At 39.6% G+C, this 25,105-nt stretch overlaps 1 protein-coding gene across 2 annotated transcripts in view; it reads right to left on the bottom strand.

Annotated features, from left to right (window-relative positions):
* Positions 1–1,820: 1,820 nt before the first annotated feature.
* Positions 1,821–25,105, bottom strand: part of PLCB1 (phospholipase C beta 1) — a 411,218-nt gene continuing 387,933 nt past the window's right edge. The window contains exons 32-33 of one of the 2 annotated variants that reach the window (XM_054062286.1): positions 24,650–24,714; positions 4,668–4,801 (exon numbers count right to left, since the gene is read on the bottom strand). In XM_054062286.1, the coding sequence (XP_053918261.1) occupies positions 24,676–24,714 (39 nt within the window). In that variant the 3' untranslated portion in view covers positions 4,668–4,801; positions 24,650–24,675. Of the gene's footprint in view, positions 4,802–24,649; positions 24,715–25,105 lie in introns of both variants that reach the window. The other variant, XM_009556561.2, reaches the window with a different exon arrangement.

The following is a 25,105-nucleotide window of genomic DNA, read 5'->3' as shown; positions in this document are numbered from 1 at the left end:
CAGCTGGTGGATCCAGACACCTTCCAGCCTCTGTCTGGAAGCTGCATCACTGTTAAGGAAATGGTGTAAGCCTCATAAAGCTGAGGATCAATTACTCGTGGTGGAACCTGGCACTGGCACTAGTTATCAAAGCATTCACTTTGAGAGCAAAATGAAGTCTTTGATAACCTTTCCCAGCTGGTAGCAGCAGACTTCTAATGCTGTGGTGGGACTGGTTTTCTTCTGGCCATCACCAGGAGCATTTGTAGAATACGCTTGCTTCATATATTGTCCACAGCTGCATGAGAGCACACAGCTTTGGCTCCGCTGCCTGGCCTCAGCAACACCATCTTCCCCTTGGTCAGCCTCCAAATAGCTCTTCCACACATTCCAGCCTGTCGTCCTCTCTCCTCAGCAGCCAAGTCAGTCTCCTGTGGCCTAAATACAACAAATGCTGAGGTTGCTTGCTTGGCCAGCTGAGAGAATCCTGCCTCACTGAGCCCCGCGGGAGCTGAGGGCTATTTCCCAGTCCTTCCCATGGCCTCCTGGCTTTTCCCTCTCATCTCCCTTTAGTCCTTCTGAAATTCTCTCCACCTCAATGCCTCCCCTCACTACACAACGGGCAACTCACTAACAGGGCCTAGGCAAAACCCACTCTTGATTCACACCCCACTGCTCCCACTCTGGGATGGAAATGAATCCATCTTTCTTCTCCCTCACCCCCATTTCTGTCCTGGTCTCTTTTGTCTCTGTCAAATTCACAGGCTCATCTTTTAGCGCCGTTCCTCCCTTTCTTGCCTGCTTTTGCCCTGTGGCATGTCCACCCCCCTTGTCAGACCCCATTTCCCCACACCTCTCCTAGTGAGCAATTTGTTTCTAGCTGCCTTGGAGACTATTTATTTTAATAGGTATATCCCTTAGTACATTGAATTAATACACCTGCTTATCTCTTCTCCTGGAGATATTTTTTTTACATTGTGAATTAAATAGGGAAAGGAAAGTCAAAAGCCAAAGGAATAGATTTATTTGTCAGTGCTCTCAGTGGAAGGGCCCTGCAAAGATAGGTTTAACAGCACATACGTAATTGCACAGATGATTAACGGAACAGCTAGAGCAGTGGAAGAGAAGTAAGGCTCCTATAATTTGTTGAGGTAATTTACAGGTAAGGCTGAAAATCATTCATTTGCTTTCTACAAAAGCCTGTCCAGTAAACCAATATATTTTCTTACCAGTTCATTGTCTGCCATGCACATTTTTGGTTTTCCCTTGTTCCAGAGCACCGGCAAATACACATTTTGCTGTATGGGGCGGGGGATGCCCAGGGATTTGCCTTGTTCTTGTTGTGAACACAAGAGCCTGCAAGGAAACTGACTCCATGTGGTGCTGCCCTTCCTGGGAACAGAAAGGCCAGGGTACAGTCTCTGAGATCATTAAGGTCTCCTGGGTCAACTGAAGTCAATGAACAGAAGAAACAATTCTCTTGTGTTAAGAAATTTTATTTGTCCTTTGGATCTGTAATGTAAGCACATAAAATTACAAGTGGAAGAAACATCATGCCACAAAATTGCATAGAATTTTTACAAAAATGTGAATTATGCCTCTGAAACAATCTTAGATCGGGGAACCAAAAAATATGTACACGTTAACTGAAATATTTCATCCTACTTTGTAAGCAAATCATCAAGGGTTAATCTATCACGGACACTATTAATACAATGTACGAGAGCAACACTGATTTCAAAGAAAGGCAAGCAATGATGTCCCTTTAGTTATCTTTCAGTGACTGTTTAGCTAATACATGAGCATTAATTAACATAATTATGAACATGTTAAATCTAAAATGTCTGGCCTTCATTAGAATTTTTAAAATTCTGTTTATACTGCCAAAACCAAGCTATTTTCAGTAGTGTAAATATATCTGAAGTGCACGACCTAGTTTAATATAGACAGCTCTATTCTATACAGCAGAAAGTCCACAATACAGCATTTCCACACATTCAACACGGAACAAGGCAAATACATAAAAGGCACAAGACTTGCACATCATAAAGACCCTTTTTTCATTATCTTACTCTAGTTCAAGTAATATCAATAATAAATGATGTCTGTTTCACTGAAATAGTTTGAGCAATGCAAGATGTACAGTATTACACACTACCTTACACCTGCAGAAAGTGGCACTGTACAGATATAAAAAATGTGAGTACAGGAAATGGTCAAATACAAACATACTGTAAAATGACTACAGCTGATTGTATATTTAATCCAACCGGTATATTTATTTCTTCTTTTAAATATAAATAAAAGGTTAATTGGTATTTGCCCACGTTTCTTTGAAGACTGTAATGAAGTCCTGGCTCCACTGAAGTCCACAGGAACGTAGCGCTGAAATTCAAAGGAGCTGAGATTTTACTGAAAAGCCTGCACTGTACAACAGCTTCTACAATGCGATAGTCTTCATTTTTATTGTGAACACTGCTATCAGTTTACTCTTTTAATAGTTTAGACAATATGTCATTTTTACTTTATAAAATGCAGCATTACATATTGACTCCCTACGTTTTCAATGAGTGATTAAGATTGATTAAAAAGTGCAAAACAAGGATTAACAGAGGATTCATCTTTCCTAGCATTAAGATGAAAGCCAGATTTTTTAATTTCACGTTCACTAATTTCATCATCATAAACCAGAACAGTTTAATTCTAAATATGTTCTCCAAACAATGTGCAATTTCAGTTTCTTTCTGCGCTAAATTTAAAAAAGAAACTTCAAAATACTGTTTGTTTTCTGACATTTGAACTTATATATACACACCATTATTTAACTCAAAACTTAAGCTTGATTTGTACTTTATTGCTTAAATTTAAATTTAAATAAAATAAGTTACTTTAAAATACTAAAATCCTGAGGGAATGGAAGTAAAGTAACTTAACTGTTACGATGTATTGAAATGCCTCCCTATGTAATTGACTGCTTCCTCAGATTGCCTTTTAATACAAAATAAGAGCGGATCTTGCAAACACATACGTGAACATTATTCCCCAGAAAAGTTGCGCTGAACCCAGAGGTGTGCAGGAAGATAAAAGTTTGCAGGATCAAGCCTCTCCACACAAATCTATGTCTTTTGAGCTACTTTATCCTTTGCCCGAAGACGCCTTTTCATCACAGGGCTTTAGCGTTATGCATTGGCTTGGGTACAAATAAGAATCTGTCTGTAATGTTTCATAGTTCTTATTTCTGTTAATACAGGAATCCAGAGAACAGCATTTCTTTACCTTTTAAAATCCTTTTACCTTTCACAGTCTGTCTGTTGTCTGATACAAACTTCTGAAAATGTGCTGTTACTTCTCTCATGCATATCATACAGTACATTAACTTTGATTGTTCTTATTTTAAGAAGTCAGTTAAACAGATTAAAATACATTTTCAAATAACAGTGATCAGGTTTTTGTATTTTGCTTTTAAATTTCAGATCTTAGTAAAACTGAACCTCAGTCTTAAAAATAATGGAAGATTCTGTTAAATTTCAAATACTGTACTCCTAAACAGTTTATAATCCTACCAAATTCAGTAAGCTTAAAATATGATACTTAAAATCAATGCTTTTGAGTCTGCAAAAAATATATCAAATTTATATTCTAAAACTACTTTGATTTACAACACTAACACCACAAAAAGAATTTTGTAATTGAATGACTTGATTCAATTTTATAGCAGTATAACCCAGATGTTAGCTTTCATAAAGATTCTCTCTACTCATGCATCCCTGAAACATTTCATTTGGCCAAGAGACCATGCCGACTTCAAATAGAAACATGCCGTGTGTGTATATAGACGGATGTGTGTGCACATATACCTATATATATATATATATATACACACAAACATATATGCACTCACACAGTGTAACACAGACGTACACAGACAGCGACAATCTCCAGGCAGAGTTCTTCTCTCTGTTTTCCTCTTTCCCCCACAGTTCCAAGAATTTTCAGCAGCAAATATATTTCTTTCCATATGATAAACATAATATCAAGAAAGCAAGCCACCAGTGCTTGCAAAGCTGAAGAGGATTAAATGTTTCAGTGCAAATGTAAAACGATGGTACAGCTTTCAAGGTGCAGTTACAAAGAAGAAAACAAATATGATTAAGTACTGTTACAATATTCTCTAGGATCTGTATTAGTTTGGAGCACTTCGCACTGGCACTTCAAAAGGAAATCTGCACACATTTGTCTCTGTACAATACGCTGGTCTTCATTAAACATTCTTAACAGTGAACATAGCCAGAAAATTACCCATTGTAAACTGGCCAAAAAAATAAGAGAAAAAAAAAAAAAAGGAGGAGAGGATGGTTAACATTAATTTTCCCATTAGAACTGCACTAAGCTTTAGAATAATAATAAGATGAAGAATGAGAATTAAGATCTTTGCACAATACTTTTTATAAAATGTCCTGTTGGGAAATGTGCACTTGAATGCAGATTCCTCCTGCCTCCCAAAGCGCTTCAGCAGCAGCTTACATCAGGAGGGTAGAGAGGGGCAGCTGGGGTGTGGTGTACCCTGGCGCACTGACTGTTGACTGGGCAGTTAAAAAGTTGTATCAAACACCTTTTCTGGATTATCTTCTTCCAATTCCTCTTCACTTTGCAGAGGTTTATGATTTGATTTTCCACTGTCAGATGCCAGGGAAGAGGGGGCAGAACTGTGGTCTCCATCTTCACTGATTTTTCCTTTCATGGCTTCCTGAACAAACTCCAGAATTTCCAAAGGCAGTCTTTTGAATTTGTCTTGATACTCCTGATCAAGTTCCACCTGCAACTGCAACAAAAGAGAGAAGCTGTCTTCAGTTGCATCTAATGAGACCAGTGCTACAGTATAGGAAACGTACCACACAAGACAGGGGCAGGGAGGGGGGGGAATTAATAATGCACTTTTGCATTATTCAAGATAATATTCCTTTCTTTCTCATATTAGCGCCACACATCCAATCAACCTATTGATTTCCATGCAGTCATTGCAAAGCTGAAGGAACGTGCGGTCATTTGTGCGTAAAGCTGGTTTTGGGTACCACCTTGGATACCCAAAATCCTTGTGGATTTAACTGTGTCGATGTCCATACTGGCTTTCACAAGACCTGATTCAAGTGCAGTATGGATCACAGATAAGCCTTTGAAAGAGAAAGGCCTTAATTAAGCTTTAGGTAGCCAATCACACATTAATCCCACCACAAACATTGGTCTGAGAACAATATAATCACTTTTGCCAGATTTCTTGGGTTGGAGAAACCATTAGGAAAAAGTCAGTTGTCAAAGGGAGTCAAAGAGGGAGGAAAAAAATGTTAAATTGCATTTCTCAGGGCTAGATCATGGAAAGTTACATTATCTGATTAATACAGTATGTGTCTTGGACATTACTGGGGAAAAAGTGTCATATCAACCACAGGATGCAAAAGGCATGCAGAAAGAAATCTGGCTATCAGTCTTCAGGAAGCTGTGGGCCCTTTCCCAGTATTTATTTGTATTGCCTTTGTTTTTAGTGCCCATATTAGGATCTGCACAATCCATTATTTAAAAAGCATTAACATGTATGAATGTTTCAACTGAAGACAAAGCCATTTTTTTCATCATGACCAATATAAGCACAGCGGGAAGCAAAAGGGGTGAGTTCCAAAGCCAAACCCTGCTAGCACTCTGTCCATTCGTCCGTTCATCCATCCAATTATCCATCCACCCACCTTTTCAAAGACAGGGAGTCAGGTTCTGCTAACTGTAGCTGCAGCAGTTTCTTGCAATTATTTTTTGAGCTCTACTTTTTTTTCCAGGAGGTATAAAGGTGCTAAGAATTCTGATCCTTCAGCTCTACTCTTGAGTCTATCCTGTCTAGATTCAAGTCTCCTTCACCCTACTGTGACAGCTCTCAACAAAATTTTCACTTGAACATTAGAACCTATACTACTCTCACCATCCTTGACCTGTCCACAGCATGTGATTTTACCACTACCCCTCCCTCTGAGCCTTTCCAATCCCATTCCCCATGCTTCTGTCCTGGTTTTCATCCTGCATCTCTGATTTTATTTTTGTGAGGCCTCTTCTCCTTTTTTTCCTGATGTGCAAATCAACGTCCTCAGCTCACCTGCTCTAGTTCTACATTCCTTAATTAGACAAATTTTGTAGATTTTCTTCCTCGAGATCTAAGATCCAGCTTATTCTGGTTGGTTCTCCTGCTAAAGCTCCTTTCCTACCTTGTTTCTGGCAATTTTCCTGCTGTTCTGGTCCAAGTTTCCCTCCTTGGTGTCACGGTGCTGACAAACACCGAGCCTGACGCACAAATGGTTGCATTAAAAACACCCTCTGAAATACAGAACACTCTTCTTTCAAGTGGCACCCTTCCCTTGTTTTCTGGCTTTATGTCTAGATACAAATCTTTGAAGGGATCCTCCTTTCATCTCCATTTTGGTAACACTTCCAAGTGCACACCTATTATGAGAGGAACATTGCCTAGGAAAACCCCACAAATGATGCTGATCATCCCTCACAGCTCCCTCCTGGGGCTCTGCAGCCCCTGGACTCCATGCCTGCTGCCCAGTGACCTTCTCAAGCATCAAGAGGCCACATCTGCACTGGTCTCTACTTCAGAATGATGGCAGCATGGCACTCACGTAGGTCATATTGTAAATCCAAAGATGATGTTCTAGGGAAAAGTTCTGCCATGACGGTGCAATCATGCTTTTACAGTTCACTGCTAAATATCTGCACTGTTTAAACAAACAAACAAACAAAAAAACAGAGAGAGAGGAAGGGGAAGGCGAGTCCTTCTGTTTATTTATGACAATTATCCAAAGATGCTATCACAATCAAAGGGAGATTTATGCCAAATGTGGACCAAACATTCCTTGGGTTAATCTGAAACAGCACTGGTGGCAGAGGCAGGGCGTGACAGCAGGCTCTGAGCACACTGTGCACCAGGCACACGAAGTGCCACTGTCTTTCCCTGTTCAAGAGCTTTTGCAACTGAGCTCTCAGCTCCCAGTGCAGATCTGCAGCACTGTCCAAGCATACCACAAACTCAGTTAAAGTTCCTGCAGGGAGCGGCAGCTTCGCATACAATATTTTTTCTAAATGTAGGAACGGGGGGAAAGGCTTTAGAGCACTGTAAGACAAAGCTTAATATAAAGGCATGAATTTCTTTATACAGGAGTGTCTGAACCAGAGATGGGCTGCTGCATTTTCCAACCTCATTGTCACAAAAGGAAGTACTAAATCTGTAAATGTTGGGCACTTCAAGTATAAGAAGTATGTAAAATCAGATGTCAGACAAAGTCTCCTGGCTCTCAACTTCTTTCAGACCTTGACTTGCTTAATTAGGTTTAAGAGCGACAGAAATATTTGAAATTCCTCAGAAACTGAACATTATCTGAACCTATTGCAACCATAAGCATGCCATTAGATAGCAATGGTATCTAACATTCACCTCCTAAAGCACCTCCAATTTATAATCCCTCTAAGTTGAGCATTTAATAGAAATGACGTGAATCTGGAGGTACCTCTCTCTCTTTGGTGTCTCCAGAGATAGTCTATACAGATATCTAATCATGAGGAAGTTGAAGTTAGTTGAGAAGAAGCAGAGGGTAGACAAGGAGGGTTGATTAAAACTGCAACAGTGTGTAAAAATTAGTTTTCTTTTTGATTTCAAAGACACTGTCAGTCCTTCCCTCTGCTCAGCCCATTCCCTGACTCCCAAGCTATCACATGAGGCTCCAACAGAGGCGCAACAGGTGAGCGTGGGCACAATACAGCCATTCCATTGCTGGACCTGATCCTTCACAATGAGCCTGGGGCTTTCAAACCCACAGCATACTCACAGCGCTTTGGCAGTGTTTCTCCTTAAGCAACTAGCCCCAGGCATGACATTGGCAAACAGCTATGGGCCAAAGTAAAGAAACAAGCTGCCTGCTTTAAAACTAGCTGGATCAAAACCCAGCTGTTTTTCTTTTAAAAGCCTCGGTATCCATCTGTTAAAAAACAATAACCATATTCTGTGGCTTTACAAGGACATTATAGTTCATTCACTAATGGAAGGCTGCCCTCCCATTAGCAGCTGTAGAAATGCACGTCTTTTATTTGGTCTACTGATGCCATGTCAATATGTGTGTAAGTAAAAACCTTTCTGCACAAACAGCACCCCACCAAACTCTGAGCCAGTGTGGCCTTAACCATTCAGTTTGCTGCCTCCTTGAGTTGCTTCTCATCGCAAGTCCACTTACCCAGATTTCTCTGCCCTCTAGCTACTAAACAAGGTGACCGCTACTGGCTTTTATGATTTTGGAGCCAGACAAGAAGGGGAAAATGAGACTGATGATTAGATAGGTAAATCATTATCTGCACCACTGTTCCCATTAACATATAACAACCTTCTTCCTTCTCTTATCTCACTATCTGCCCTTTTAGCAATCCTCTGTCCTTTCTTTAACCCACAACAAAAACCCCACTTATTTATATCATCTCCAGACAGCTTTAGTAACCCACAAGGGGTTGGAAACATATTACTTGTTCAAGAAAATCACACTTCCATGCATTTTACTTACATGTGATGAGTCAATACTTTAAAAATTGGAGCCATCATTACATGTTTGCAGCAGAGTCCTTGGGGACATGAGATGAATGTGTCAGTCACTCTCGAAGGCTGTGGCCAAAAGCTCTAAATCTTGAACGTATGCTTCTATCTACGTAACCTTTATTTTTTTTACCCAACAGTGTTAGTTAAGAACCATCAGCTGATAGTCACAATCAGCTTCAGAAAATGGGTAAGTATTAGTTTTATTATTCCAAAATTACAGATGAAAGGAGAAAGATTAAGCTTAGGTAGAGGTCAAAGCTTGGCAGGTGCCATCCTCATTTGCCTCTGTTTTGAAAGGGGCTCTCCTACATCTATTTGTATGATCACTGATCAAATTATACATACAGCAGCACACGCTTGGAACAGGCTATGGATCATTAAGCCACCAAGTTGTCCTTCATGTAACTTGTGTGGTTTGTGATTCTCTTAACTATTGATCGAAATACAAGTAGATATGTTGAAGCTTTGATTGTGACTGTTCTAGCCTCTGTTCTATAGCCTCTGTTCTGTAGCCTCTGTTCTATAGCCTCTGTTAGCTATATCTCACACGGGTTTCCACAGGGAAGCTGTGCCTGAAGGTCACTCTTGACTTCAGCCTGATGCTAGGCAGCATTAGTGATCAATGGGTTTAAGCTCCCACTCCCTCATGCCGTGGACAAACAGCATGGTATCCTTTGAACTTTGACTACAACCAACACAGCCCCTAGCCTTAGGATGGAAAATGAGCAGAGCTTTACATGACTAAGCCTGCGCCTTAGTAAGCAGAGCTCCTGGTGGCCAGCCAGCTGCCCAGCTGATCAGCTCATATTTCCTCTCAATTCCAAGGGCTCTTTGGCATCCTTGGCTACAACTGCTTTCCAAAAAGGGTCATCATACAGAGAAAGGCCTCAGCAACCCTTCCTTGGAATGTGGGAGGAGAAAATGAATATCGTCATTCAGCTTAAGGCAAGGAAAATGCACTCAGAAAAGGAAATGGATGGTATTATTGTTTATAGCATTTATACCTAGCTGTCATTAAATCTACCAAAATAACAAAACACAACATACTGTTAAAATAGTGACTATATCATTAAAACCAGTAACTGTTACCAATAAAGAATTACTGAAGCAGAAATTGTGGTTTCAGACTATCCTGATCAAGACTCTGTAGACTTCTGCATACTTGCAATGTGATCTAATGAACTTCTGTTTTTACCAAGAACAAAAATAAAATGAGCACATGAAAAACACAACGTGCTGCCAACACAAGTTATCAGGAAGACTGATGTTTACATACAGTATTTACATTTAAAAAAAAATCATCAGAAAATTAAACAATAAAATAAATGTGTTAAACCTCTTAATCCATAATTATTCTACATTTACAGTGTTACGTATTATTGTCTCTCTGAGTTTAGGCTTTGAATAATGAACTCCTCTCCCTTCTTTGAAATACATCTCATCCCTCTTTTCTGCTGCAGAATCCTTTTTTTTTTTTTTTGTAATTTCAAGATTGTTTTAAGATAACTGTGGAAAAGCAAACAAGCTGGCCTAATGAGGTCTAAGAATCTAATAATGAGCCACCAGAAGTGTCAGATGTAGAACAAAGCTAAGGAAAGCTCTGCAGTAGCTCAAGGCATGGGAAGTTGTTATCTGCAAATGGCATCCAGATCTAGGACCTCAGGTGTCAGGAGTGAAGACCTTACCGTGTGCATTTGAAACGAGCAGTGGACTAAAATGTGACTGTATCACACTCACAGCAAACTTGGCAACGCGTCTGTGGGCTGGTGCTGTTGTCAGTGTTCTGTGAAATTCTACTGCATCTACCCCACAGGCAACCTCCATGGCTTGAAGACAAGAGGCGGATACATAACTTACATAGCTGGCTGATATGCAGCACCACTTCCATCTGACCTCCTCCCCCTCACTTTGGCAGCCCAAGGGAAAGGGAAACTGTGGGGGAAACCGTGTCCAACCCATCTCCCTTCCTGTTATAGCAACACCTTTGAAGCTGTTAATGTGAACACTGCTGCTCCTTCCCGTTGTATCTTAAAAATGGCATTTCAGAAATTAGTCATGGAAGTGTTTTCCAAACAATTTTCCCTTCTCTTCCTTCCCCACACAGCTTGAGATGCTGCATGCTTGGTCTGTAGAGCGGTTTGACCTCATAGCAACATTCTCCTCATGTAAGATCCCATGCCAGAGGCAGTTAGTTATCTGATGTAAACCAACCCACTTCCACATGGAGTGGGATTCATTCCAGCTCACGTTTTGTTAAAATACATTTTCAACTAAAAAATAAGGGAAGGGGCACCACTTAAAAAGCATCTAAATAATAAAACATGAAGCAAAAATGTTTTGATAAAGTTATGTACGAAATACAACTGGTTACGCATTTTGGTGAAGAAAATTCCATCAAAACGCAGTTTTGTTCAATGAAATATTCGTTATGGCCATATTTGTTTTGATTAAGTTCTTCCACTAAAAAATTTTATATGACTCAAAATATGTGGTTTTAAGTCTCAGATTTTCCATTCCACTTGCGATTTTTCTGCAAGATCAGGTTTTTCAATTTTGTGTTTCTTTTATCCCTCCTTTAAAATCTATCTTATTTTGCATTATTGATAAATACTTTGTTTTCCTGATCAAACTCATTTTTACTTTGAATAATGCAGTGAATTATGAGTGAAAAGTCCTCAAAATATTCTGGCTCAACAATTCAGGTAAAAATGCACTCTGAGGACTGAACGGTTCGGTATCTCCCACAATGTCTGACATTTTCAATAGTAAACTCTTTATTCTCAAGTTTTTAAAAAGATTTTAACAATTTTTGACTTCTGAATTCAAATGTGAAAAATGTCAAAGTTGCATAATTTCCCCTTGAGGCAGAGGGCAGATAAATATCAAAATAATTACTTTTTTCTTGGTATTTGGTTATTGTATTTATTCACTATTTGAAGTGTGATACTAATTTGTATCCATAATTACCATGACACTACCCACACGCAGTAGAATATTTTAATCCGCATAAACACTACCCGTGCTTTTTGTTTTACTGATGAGAAAATCAACTACATTCATTTCCTCTGTGCAATTTCAGCACAATGTAATTTGACAAGAGGCAATAACCGGTTACTACAAGATTCATAACGAAAGGGGACTGCAATCTCTACAGGATATTTCTGCCTAGCAAAGCTCCCATTTTTCTTTGTCATATGCCATTGGAACTGTTTATTTTCTTAACACCAGCAACACTGATCTTTTCACTTGTCAGTGGAAGCATACTGCAACAGCAACACTGGTCGGAGAGTGTGGCCCCTTTCTCGCTCCTCCTCTGTTTTTCTGAATCTGCTAAATCAGCCCAAATACTGTTTTTTATTTCCTACAAATGTTTGACCCATATGCTTAAAGATAATTCGGAATAGAGGATTTGGGGCTTTTAAGACTACACCAGACAACAAATATACATAATGTCAGTGACCTCAATTTAGCTTCCAAAATAGCACATAGAGGACTCCCAGATTAAGGGTACAGAGAGCAAGCAAGCTGCTGTTCTGCTGCTTTTCATTTTCAGAGCTTACTTAATTAGAAAGCCATTCTGGAAGATACAGCACTAAAAGACATATGAGTAGCAAGAATTGTTAAAAGCAGATGGAGGCTCAATAGCAGGGAGAGTGAAATTGAGGAACAGAGCTCAAGGATCAAGTGATTTATAGGCAGCAATTTTTGTTTAATTGGAAACAGAAGGAGTTTCTTATTAAGGACCATGTTATTCTCTCCACTAAGCAGATTTCTGCTGGGAAGGCAAAGCAGTAACCACTGCTTAGCTGTCCTCACGCCTCATGGCTGCAGTCCCTCTGCAGCACTCAGTGTGCTACAGGAGCTGCAGAAGACGGTGACATGAGGTGATGGGTTTGAGGAAGACCCAGGACTCCTCTGCAGGACCTTTACAAAAGTGATATACACACCTCTGCCCAATGTAAACAGGTAGGAAATGCCGTTGTGAAGCAGGGAACAGCACTGCATTAGATAAACAACAGCCTGTGTAAGAAATGTCCTCACACTGACTGGAAAGCTCCCACTAATGATTCCTGTCCTAAGACAAGGATATCTCAGTCTCACTGCATGCCCATCACTGCTTTTTCAAATAATGCGTACTTTTTGGATCGTGACAGACACAAGAGACACCAGTTCCAGGACTTTCTCTCTGACAGCCCCACTCCACACTTTTTCTCCTAGATGAAGTTCACCTAGTTCTTCACACAAGGTCTACCACACTAAGCCAAAATTTTCACCCTGCAAGGTCTCCATTCCTATCTCTGAGAACAGGGGTGCTTGCTCAGGATTTGCTGTTTTTTTGACTGATCCACTACTGCTGCCCCTGCCTTCCCATGTCAACAATCGCAAAGGGTACATACTTTTCTTCAGAAATTGCCCCAGGATGGGCTTGAAAAAAATCACTGTAACACCTGAAGCACGTCATAAGCCAAGGAGTCTAGAAACTGTATACTGAGTTACTGTCCCTTATTCTTAATACTCCCCACTTTGACTTCCCCGACTGTTGCAGCTTTGTCTCTTTTGCTGTTAAAGCAAAGGTGATTTGCTATTCCTCCCTAATGTACAAGTCCCTATATAAATGAGTCCTTGAATATCTGCTGTCTCAAGGCACTAGACTGTAACCTTAGGGCCTTCATCAATCTGTGTCTCCACCTTTATTAACTGCAACCTCAATTAAACCACTGGGACTGTGAAGAAACCTGGGACCTGGGCTCCTAGATTTTAACACTCTCATAAAGAGACTTTTATCTTCTGTCTGATTATAAACCAGCACCTATTCAAAGAGCTAATAAAAAAAAAAATGTTTGAGTGACGAGACGTGCACCAGTGTTGCCCAGGTTATATACGCATTATATATACACACATGCCTGTACTGCACCTCCGCTGAAAACTTTTGGGTTGGAGAAGCTCCTTACGGCAAAAGCCTAAAGTGGTGATCTTTTCCTACTGGCAGCTGTATTATTATTAGTAGTAATTCTAGATTTTTGCATTTTCTTTAAAGAGATTCTTTTCTTCACAATAGCTTTGTTTCCTATTTCTTCATCAGTACAGCAGTTTATTCTCATGCAAAGCCCTGCTATGTGCCTTGTAAGCTGTATACTTGGAATCACTCTTCATTCGTATGACTATTTTGTGTGATTGTTTCCTTTTGTGGATAAAACTCTTTCTTAAGCTGTCAAGTGTTTTTTTGATGACTCTATAAATATGTGACCTATGCATCTCATGATGCATATGAATAAAGATAATTTTAATTGATATGAATGGGAAAAAAATCACCTCCCTATGAGCATATATAACTTTCTAAGGCTAGATTCCGCTCTTTTTCATTAAACTGGAATAAGTTAGCTTTATTGTAAACAAAAGAGAATCTGCTCAGTTTTGATTTGATAAAACCAGAGAAGTTCCACTGAATTCTCATATATCATCAGATACTGCCCTTAGTTTTTCAGGAGGGATCCAGGATATATAACTGGTGACATAGCTCAAATAGAGCTTCTCAATTCATCTTTTTAAAAGTTTGGTCCACACTTTGGATACTGTCTTCAAAACAAGTGACTTAAAAAAAAGTGATTTTTTTCCACTTCCACAATGCCTCCAGCACACTCTGTAAACAGGCAGCTGAGTGTCCAGCAGCACAGGCCTTGGAAGGGTAGCAGTATGGTAATGCTCAGCTCAAGAGGCCATAATAGTCCCTTGGAAACTCCTTTTAAATGACATATTGAGGCTGTAAAAGCAACACTATATTCCAGAAATATTTCAAATCCCGGGTGGACCAGAGAACGCGGGACTCTGAGAGCTGAGCAGCACCATGGCAGCCAACCAGGATGTCTCCAGGGGATGCTGGAATCTGTGGGGCCACTTTATGTATAATGTGTTTTGCCTAAAAGTGGTGCTGTCCTGCACAGAGAGAGACTGGCTATTTTTGAAAGAGGATAGAGACAGAAAAAGAAATCTTCAGGTGCTTAAGGCCTCCTGTGTGAGGGCTCAGGAGCTGATGAAATACAGTTCTGAAAAAAATGTGGTGAAACCTGCACCACAGCCTTTGGATCCTTGCCTAAACTGAAGTCTGAATAGTTTAACAGATTGTTTTTCAGTTTCTCACATCCACCTTGCTAATAGATAATTCTAGTGTTGCCTGTGTCTGACTCTTGGCAGGACATCTCTAACAGGTCCAATCAGTATTGCAGAAAATTCCCTCTGAGCACAGAGATTACTTCTCAAATATGGTATTGAAAAGGAAACAAATAATGTATTTCTTTCTCTATCTCTCTAGTGGTATCACTGTGCTACTCAATGGAAAAAGAATAGTTGTCCTGTGATTAAGTCTGGCACCCCCTTTCACTGTGATACCCCTCTCTGCCTTTCCTACTCAGCCCAGACTCTCAAGCCTGTTTAGAGTAATAAGAGCTCCTAACACGTACTGAGCCTGTGTATCTTGAGATGGCATGTTTCTTAAGGTACACGCTTACTGTAATTTCCATGTCATCGATAATTTTCAGGGAACTGCATAGAGTTTTAGAAGTAAGCCATCATTAGTTCAAAAAATAATCACACTGGTAGAGCCTTATGCTGCACTTTGAAGTTTACCTTGCACTGACTAGACCTTTTCACATCAGAAAGCCTCTGCAGGATGAAGCCTCATTGAAACGTCTACTTGGAAAATTACTGAGCAGTCAGTCCTTCTGTTAATATCTTGTTAAAGATGAATGTTTTTAGACTAGAAAGCAAGCACTCTCTGAATAAAGATCAAAGCATTAAAAGTTTCTTTGAAAATCTTCTCAAGTAGTTGCAGTTCTGTAACCCCTTGTAACAACGAAGGCTACTCCAAAATATTTCCTAACTCATTAACAATGTGAATCCAGCTTCCTCTTTACTATTAGCAGAGATGTGCATTGACTCTCCCCAAATGATGAGCCAATTTAGTGACAGACCCATTATTTTCCAACATAACAAGCTAATGAAAAAGATCTACTCAGAACCTGGCCGAAATTTAACAGCAGAGACAGAGCTACTGTCCCTCGTTTTCTGTCTTCCAGAAATGATGGTTCAGTATTTCGGCATTGTACTTCCAAGTTTTGGGGAAGTTTTGAGGCTGAGTTTAACAACGACAAAAAAATGGGACTCAATTCAAACATATATATTGGTATATATGTTCATTATTATATAATTAACATCAAATGGAGATGTATCGTTGTACTAAGGATACGAGTTTGATACCGTTAACGGCCGCTCTATGTTTATATAGTACTATTATCTTCATAATAGTTTTTTCTACTTCCACAATTATTTCATACATATATCCACCACTTCTTGTTGTTTCAGGCCCCACCCCTCCCCTTTATTTTTTTTTACTTGAATAGTAAAATTAGTGTGGAATTTTAACTGCAACTCTTAACTTCATGTAAAAGTGGCACTGCCCAGGGGTTCAACCTAATTAAAAATAGCTTGAAGGTTTTTATTTCCTGATACTCAATGAACTGAAAGGGAAAAGCTCTCCTCTTCTTGCCTGTACTGTTATTACTGCATTAAGTAGTACTATGCAATAGGAGGTTAATGGAGTCATCCTCACGATTAAGTTCAAGGATTAGTATTTCATTTCAGCTGCTTTTTATTTCAACATTTTTTTCAAAGGTCAGATTAACACTGACTACTGCAAACTCAGGCAACTCTCTAAATATCCATCAAGTTTAAATGAACCATGTAGAAACTTTATTTCAATCATGTTCAGCAAGCATCCTGCAATGCAAAAACTGACATATTAGGTAACTTCATAACCATAAAGCTAGATAAACAAGACAAAACCTGTCTCAGTGCTGCGCAGAGTAGCTTGAATTCATGCCTGTTAAAGGGCATACCCAAAGTTTGCTTTAGTGTACAAAAAGACAGTGATTGACTTTGATGGGGTTTGGATCTACAGTACCAGCAACCATATAAGTATAGTACAAACTAACCAGGTCAAATGAAAAATACACTGGCATAGAATGACATGAAGTGCATATTCCTTTCCAAACTGCAATCCGAAACTAATCTGAGTCACAAAGGAGCAGTGCAAATGTCATGTTTCAGAGGTTCAGCATTTTCAACTCTCTTGTCTTAGGATTTTAAGGAAGCTGCAAAGCATGAAAGGGCCTAGGAAATGGGTCCAGATTGCTGCTTAAGATCTAAGCCTGCTTCAAGGAAGAGGTAGAGATAAATTCCCACAGAGAAAGTCATATGCCATTCTCATGTTCAGACCTGCCTACCTTTCTCTTTCTTTGCATACAATCTGATATGGGTTTCTGTTGAGCACAGCGAAGAAAGGAAACCTGGGATGTGTTTCACTCTCTTAGTGCTTAGTATGGGTGAAGGACTACCACCCTGAGCATTCTGCAGTCCAACCAGCCAGCACAGATCCTGAGGTCAGCTCTTAAGTGTGGTGGAATGTGTTCAGTGCCTTACGGTGACAGAAAATGTGTGTGCCATAGTGCTTGCATGTTTAAGTCTGTACTATGGTATGCTTCTCATCTTGCTGTGCAGCTGGATAATCTCAAAGTCCTCTTGGACAGACCTCTTAATGATATTACCAATAGCACAGTTGGGTTTTGTGCTCAGAACTTACTGTTACTAGGAAAAGGGATATGCAAATTCCCTAGAAGCCAAAAGACAGAGGAAAATAAGGGATACTACAAACTGCAGCCACTCAAGTTCCTTTCGTACTTCCCTTCCCCACAGATCTCAGTGGGTCACAGCACGTGGAGGTCACAGCGGGGCCGCATCCGGATCTCAAGCCTACTGTAGGAAGACTGAGCTTTTCAGTTGACATCAGTGTGTGCTGGATTTAGTCCCTGGCTTCTCTCCTTTTCATGCTAATACAGTTCATCCAAGTTTAGTTCACCAGAGTGTCAAGCCTGAACTGAGATGAATCTCATGGAACTTCTAAATCCTTTGCTTTTTTTTCCAGAAAGGCATGCCATCAAAACATGTAACACAATCTCCGTAGAACTCTGATTTGTTTTTAATCTGATTTCCTTTATGTGTATCACTGGTGGTAGCTTCTATCTTGGAAAAGTTTTTTACTCTGCAAAACCTTGTTTAAGAAGAAAAAATTGGCAGTAGAACAAAACCTCTTTCCATTACAAGAACTTATCTTTTTAATGCTCTATCAGCGTTTTATTATTTCTTCAGTACTTGACATCTTCCAAAAGCATTAAAAAGTTCTTGAGAGGTCTAACAACTTTACCGTGTATTGTCCGATGCCAATTCTGATCACAATCTAGTTGAAGATAAGTTTAAGTAACACTAGAAAAATAAAGGCCTTTCATAAGTGCTCAAGTTACTTCAGGAAGTAAAAGAATACTTTAAAAACACTGTTAACTTGGTTTAAGGCTCTATTTAAAATATATGTACAGTACACATCTTCATTGATGATAACAGAAATTTATCTTGCATTTTGGTAGGATTCCAAATGATGGTAGGCAAGTATCAGAAATGAATGAGATTAACTTGCAAAAACTCTTTTTAGAAGAATGAGTAAAATGTCATCTTTTCCCCATCTCATGTAAATGGATTTAGAACTACTGAAATACAGACAAACATTAGATTTAGTGATGGCAAGTCAATAATTAAGTCATCTGCTGCTCTATAGAACAGTAAAAAGATTATTCTGAGTTAGTTACAGAAGTTATTCCTAAAAAATTTTTATCACTTATGTTATTTAAACTTTCTTACATATCAATTAGTTTGAAATAATAAGTCTTTAGGCTATCCATTAATTGCAGCACTGTAGACACGATCTGTATTTAAAATTATGCAATGAAAATTAAGCCAAAGCACCAAGCTGTCTTGGCTAACAAAAAAGGTTCCCTCAGCCCTTCGGATAAAGAAGGAGAGATAATGGGGGCACTGAATCCACAGGAGAACTCTTTCTCAGTTTACTATTCTCTCTCGTCACATGTTAACACAGACTACCGAAGCCACAAGCCATTATCCACGTGTTTAATTTGCAGTGTTGCATTTTCAGTGCATTCATTCTCAGATCGTGCGGTACGACTGTTTTCAGACAAAAAAAGGAAAGAACTCCAGTGATTAATCCAAAGGAAGCACAGCAACACATATACCCTGAAGGACAAATGATTAAGAAGATTCTGCAAGGGGATCATTTACAAATGCAAGGTAAACTTGGATGGGAAATTTAAGTAGTTTAGTTACTCTTTTAGAAGTGAGAGGGAGGCTGGTTCCAGAGGAACATCTGGTGTATATATCAGAAGAAGACACTATTTTTAGTTTCTGTCTCTCCTGCCGTTATGGCTCTAGGCTCTCAAAGAAGGCTTCAGCCTACTCAGTCTTGCTGTTTTTGCAGGACAGATCTTAGGACAGCTGAATTTTTCTTGTCTGGTCATATTTTGCTTCACTGAGACACTGGAACTACGATTTGGCATTTGTACCATTACAGCTGGCTCATGCTGGCATCTCTCAGAGGCAACACAGCACAGACTGCCACATCAAGCACAGCTGCTGACTGCAGCTCCTGTCCTCAGTGGCAGAGATGATGGCAAGTGGGATTATTTAAAGAAGCATAGCCATCAATTGATAGGCGTTTTTTCCAAAATCCTCTATGCCTACTGCATGAAAGAGGAGTCAAAGATAACATTCAGCTGATTCAAACAGATCTTGGGAATGGTGTCTTCCTGCCACAGAAATTAGCAAAAAGCAGTTGAAATATTCGGTGTTGAAAATCATGCCTGAAGAAGGTAATCATACCTGAGAGTGATGCTTCTTTTAAAGTCAGACAAACTGCAGCTGTCAGTCTTCTCTGCGTGTTACACCAGCAGTTACAGAGCTGTTTCACCTTACTGTCTCTTGCACCCTATGCTTACCTGTACTTTTAAATAAGAAAGAGCATTGTGCAGTCAACTTCTTGTGTGTAATACAGCTCTTTTTTTCATTCGCAGACAATAGTAGTTTACACTTCTGTGCACAAAAAAAAAGATATTCCCTTTAACATTCAGCCTAGCCACTGCAAGATTTCCTAAAGTCAGTGTCCTGCGCTCAGTATGTGACTCTTAAAGACACAAAAAATCTTCTCTACTATCTATATGCATGTTTATTAAAGAAGTATTCCCACTAATATTATTGAATGGTTATGGAAGGGAAACAAGGTTGAATACTGAGTCAATCCTCTTATGACACATCTGTGCAATTGTGGATGCATATATTCACTAAATAGGGGAAAAAGAGAAGGCATCTGATGATTTTTAAGTAAGTCAAATTAATGACTTCACTAGCATAAACACAGATTTTGTATAAAATTTCACATTGCTGGAATATTCCTATAAAAGACAGTTTGTTCAGGGAGGACAGGTACAGAAAGGGTCTTCAGTGAGATATTTATCAAAGATCTTAATATTTTTTTTTTCTGATCTCCAGCATATTGTATGTACTCTCTACTTTCCTGGTGACTGGATGGGAAAACAGGCACCTATTTCACATAAAAGATCTGGACCTTTTATTGCTTTTTCACACTACACAAATTCCTGCAGCAGCCAACAGAGAGGATCTTGGACTACGTAAAATCTTCAAATATGTTTTATGTCCCTGAACTAAATCTGCTTCTGAGGGAGTAACATCCATTAAAAGGCAACTGATATTACAAGAAATCAACCCCAGTCTTAAAAAAAAAATCACTTAAAAAGTAAAAAAGCTACATAATAATTTAAAAATTGAATGAATTTTCAACCAATTAGTATTTTCAAGTGTGAGTCGCAGTAGTGTCTGTCTGAATGCAAATGGGAATGAAGGGTACTCCAGGCCAAGAGGAGATGTTAACACTGACATGGAATTGGGTAGAAGTTACTGCAAAATTTATGCAATTATGCCATGGAGAGTCTGAGCTGCTGCTCAGAATTGCAATGATTCCCTGAGAAAAAGACTGACAGTGAGTTACCATTCCCAGGAGCTCCTACAATTTCCATGCTGCTTAGCGTTACAGGCTTGTATATCTTTCACACCTCAACTTCAGCAGCACCCACGCTATGTGGTGTACGGTGTATTATGAAAAGAACAGGGAAGAATTTAATTGCCACCAAGACCATTAGTCCTGTCAGGAACACTGTCCTAAAACCCGATCTCTGCTTTGAAAACTGAACCTGCAAAATTTTCAGCAGAAAGGAGCATTTTAGGAGTGGAAATAGTAAACTTAGATCTCACTGACCTATATTACAACCTGCAGAATAAAACTGATCCACACAGATTCTGTTAAATATACCAGTATAAACAATGTCAAGAAGGACCACAGCTAAGCTATTCTATATACTAATAGTTTCTAGAAATGCTAACCTTCACTATCAGCAGTTTGCAAAATAATTTGTCCTATGAGCTCCATGCCATATGTTTTATTCAGCCATTAATACTTTGTGGAAATAAAGCTGTCAGAATGTGAGCTACCACATGCAATACCATTCCCACAGGCCATACAGTAATTAAACATGGAGGCTGACACTGCACTGCACAGAATTGTGGTTGTGTATAAAAGCTATTAAAAAACTTACAAAAATGCAGGTTTAGAAAAAATGCCAGCTTGATTCTGGACAACACCTACATATGGCTGAAGCTACATGGAAAAAATCTATCACACACTTCAATGCTCACTTGAAACACAGCTTAAAGGACGAGGGAAGTTTAGCAGTAGTTTTTAGGTCCTATTTTTCAGAGCTTTCATGAGCCATCCCTACCTGGCCAGAATGTCCTAGTGGAAAAGCCACTTTGCATGGAATAAAAAGAGCTGCACGTTCAGACCTGACTTTTAAGTCTACATTCTCTTTTTCTGTTTTGAAAATTTTACCTTAGGTTTCTGCTGCGGAATTTCCTCCTGTAAATGACTAACATTTAGTCGCTAGTGGATTCAGACAGTTACTGAATGAAATTGTAAATTTAGGTCATTTCTCCAGATTTCTGCACAGCTACTAGCATGGCTTAGAAGGATTATATGCCTCTCCTGCATAGAAATATTCTCTAAGTTCATTAACTTTATCCAGTCAAAGCCAGCTGTTTCTTACATGGGATTGAGAGCTGAGACACCCCTTATGGACTGCAGGAAAACTTGACTCTTTCCTTCTGTGCAGCCTGCCCTCCTCCTGCCCGGGTACTTCAAAGCATTCAAAATGCCTTGCCTTGTGGATACAGCACAGGCAAAAATGCTTACGGCAAAATGGGTGGAAATAAAAAAAGCTTCCTCCTATCATTTTCGTAATTGCTTTGGAGTGAGGTAAACCTTGGGGCAACGGATTCCTTCAACCCAGTTTGGAGCTCCTTGCATACTCAGCGCCAATTCATTTTGTTTCCCAATTTTTCTGCACAGGTAGGGTACAATGAATGGTAATTCCAACCTGCATAGATTCCCCAAACACAATTCCCTTTACACACTCTATAAGGCTGAAGTCCTGAGAGTATGACAGATAGAAGAAAAGAGCAACTCCAGTGGCATTATAAGTGGTTACATGATGTCACAGGAGGTTCTTCTCTGAGATCTCATTTCCTTCTAACTGTGCAGGAGCAGCTGGATTACCTAGTTCCCCAATATCCCCCCAAGATATCCTAACTTGACCCAGGCAGGTGATACGAGGTTGGCCTCATATTGTTCAAAAGGTAAGCAACGTGTGCCAAGGATAGAGTTAAAACAAGTACTTCAGGTTTTTCAGATGTTCACTGAGCTGTTTCAAGGCAGCTCAGCTCTATTCTTATCCTCCTGCTTTTCAGGAAAGGAAGACAGAACATCCCTCAGTTAGAGAAATCAATATTCTCGTGACACTTAAAACACAAACAACAAAGAAATCCCAGTTCCCTTGTGAGCAATTGCCAATTTAATTTTCCCATCTTCAGTAAGTCACTCTCGTCAGTACTGTCAAGGTGCCAACATATTCATTACGAGATCTACTTTCTTTTGTCCTGACTACTTTCCTCAGGAAACACACACTTTTAGTTGCCTTGTCTGTGTCCAAGAAAAAAAACAACATTCATGAAATCAAAGCCCCACGTAGCAGTTATAATCTTGAACCTTACCACAATGAGAGAACTAAACAATATTTAGAATTGTGTTATTTTTAACAAGCGTTTGAAAAAATTAATTACTTATTTTGCAACAATAAAAACATTAAAATAAACCATAAGCATGCAATGATATGTATAGATACATGAAGAACATGCTGGTGTTCAAGTGGGCAGACAGGTGATTCACAGCAAAAAAGAGCTTGACAAATCAAGTTATAGTAGCACTTTATAAATTACTCAGCATTTGCCTTTCAGTACAGTGTGGAAATCAATCTGCATTGTGCAAGGCACAGATCAAGTATACAGAGCTGGTTCCTTCTTTCTTGCCAGTACATGTCCATAGAAGTATACACGGTAAGTATTTAAAAAACAACCAACCAGAAAACCCTAGCGAGGCTGCGAAAACAGCCCGGGGGGAAAGCACAAGAAACCACCGCTTGGATGCTAGCCAGGGAGCAGAACAGCACCCACAGCAGATGTGCACCTTCACTACTGCTGAAGGTGCATCACTGCCAACGCTGTTAGTAGCAGCATGCAGACTGGATGAGGTGTAGTCCCAAAAACTGAACCCGGTTGTTATCATGAAGGACTAAGAATTACAGAACAACAGTTAAGACCTCGTGTGGGATGGTGAAAAGCCACTGAAGGATGTTCTGTAGCAAGGAGGAGCCGCAGCTCTCTCAAGAAGGCTCCTTTTACTCCTGCACACATGTATGAGTTGAGCTTGAGGACACTGAAAATCAAATACAGCCTGCCTGGCAATTAACCAAATTCCTTTGCATCCAGGTAACTGCAGCAAAAAGGTAGGTTTGGTAACCAAATACAGTTCTCACTGAGAAGCCATGGTGGTTCTTTCCTTAAAGACAAGGAAAGCATATCAAAGTGTTCCAGAAGCAAGTAGTAGAAGGTGAAATAATAAATAAAAACACAAAGCAAGCAGGAGTCACTGATTCAGTGACAAAGACGTGTGGCTTATTCCTGCCCCTTTGACTGTGAGCGCTCAAGACCTCCTGGCATGACTGTATTTACACGAGGTTTCAGGAAGTTTGCTTATGCATAATCATGTCTCTGGATAACAGAGATACCCCTGAAATAATAATTCTATCAGCATGTTCTAATCATCAGCCCTTCTATAAAGTAATGACTAAACCTCTTTTACTTTAATCTACTTCCATCTCTCTTCCAGGCTTTCCCTGCCTTTCCCCAGTTGTCTTCTGTCCCCTTCCTCCTTCCTGAAAAACTCACTCACTTACCTCTTTATCTGCCCCTTTAGGCTTCACTAATCCTGTTTTACTGACTCACATTCATAAATTCTTTCTCTTTGTCCTCCAATTTTTCCTCCTGCTCTGATTCCCTAGTTAATCCTTTCTTTATCCATTACTCTGGTGTCCCAGATGACAAATCCTTAATTTATCTGCTTGGCAAGCCTGATCTTCAGAGATCCTTAGTTTCTAGAATTCCTGCCTTCAACACCTTTCCCCTATCTCATACCCCTACACTTGGGTGCTCTAATTCTTACCCCCACATCCTCTCCCCACATCAATCTTCGTTACTTCTTTAGAGAGATATTTCATAGTGCCTGGTTTTCTGATCTGAGAGTACTGCAGCTACTGTGAGCAGAGAATAGAGGATATTCTGATGACCCAGAGGGCTGTGGAAAGAAAGCTTGTATAATCATGCTGTTACACATAGCCCCTGGCCGCTGCACTGAGGTGGGGCAAAAGCAGCAATAAATAAAACAGGCAGGGAGACAATGGGGTGCGATATGATTTGAAGAAGCCACAAATTGCTTTCCTGGTATAAAAAGGATGTAATGGCCAGTGGCAGCATAAGTTATGCAGCTTGCAGATAATAATCAGGGCTGTAACTGCTAAAAGATTTCAGCAGAACCACCAGGCAGTAAATTGTGGATGCTCCTGACTTAGTTTTGACATGTAAAATTAAAACAACATTAGCATTACTAGATAAAAAGGGGAATGTTTCACTCACTTCCACTATAGTCTCACATTCCATTTCTACTTCTGTTTTTCCTCTACTTCTTGTTCTTCTATGCTCTTTAAAACAAAACCAAGGATAATTTCAATTTTATGTGATTAACAAATACTCTAAGCTGAAATTACATAATTCCGTGCATTACAGTAAAATAACATCTCTTTAATCTATGTACTTAATGAAAAACAAAAGATTACTTCATGCTTCTGTGTGCTGGCTCATTAATATTTGAGTAGGTACATGCTAGAGAAACCAGTCTATTTATTACAGCCTGTTACTCCATCCGAAAAGAGGACGATATTTCAATTGTGTTATGTGGAAGATCCAGATTTAGTTGAAGTTGCGGCTTACACACATCACAAGAAGTGTCACGTTTTTGTGGGAGGTGGGGAAAGCAGATCTCTGAAGGAAAAAAATGAGCATCCCCCATCCCACCTGAAGTACGTGCTTGAA

This window comes from Cuculus canorus, chromosome 3, assembly GCF_017976375.1.
Source record: "Cuculus canorus isolate bCucCan1 chromosome 3, bCucCan1.pri, whole genome shotgun sequence".
Classification (NCBI taxonomy): Eukaryota; Metazoa; Chordata; class Aves; order Cuculiformes; family Cuculidae; genus Cuculus; species Cuculus canorus.
The sequence above is the reverse complement of the archived record's forward strand: the minus strand, read 5'-3'. Positions and strand labels throughout refer to the sequence as shown.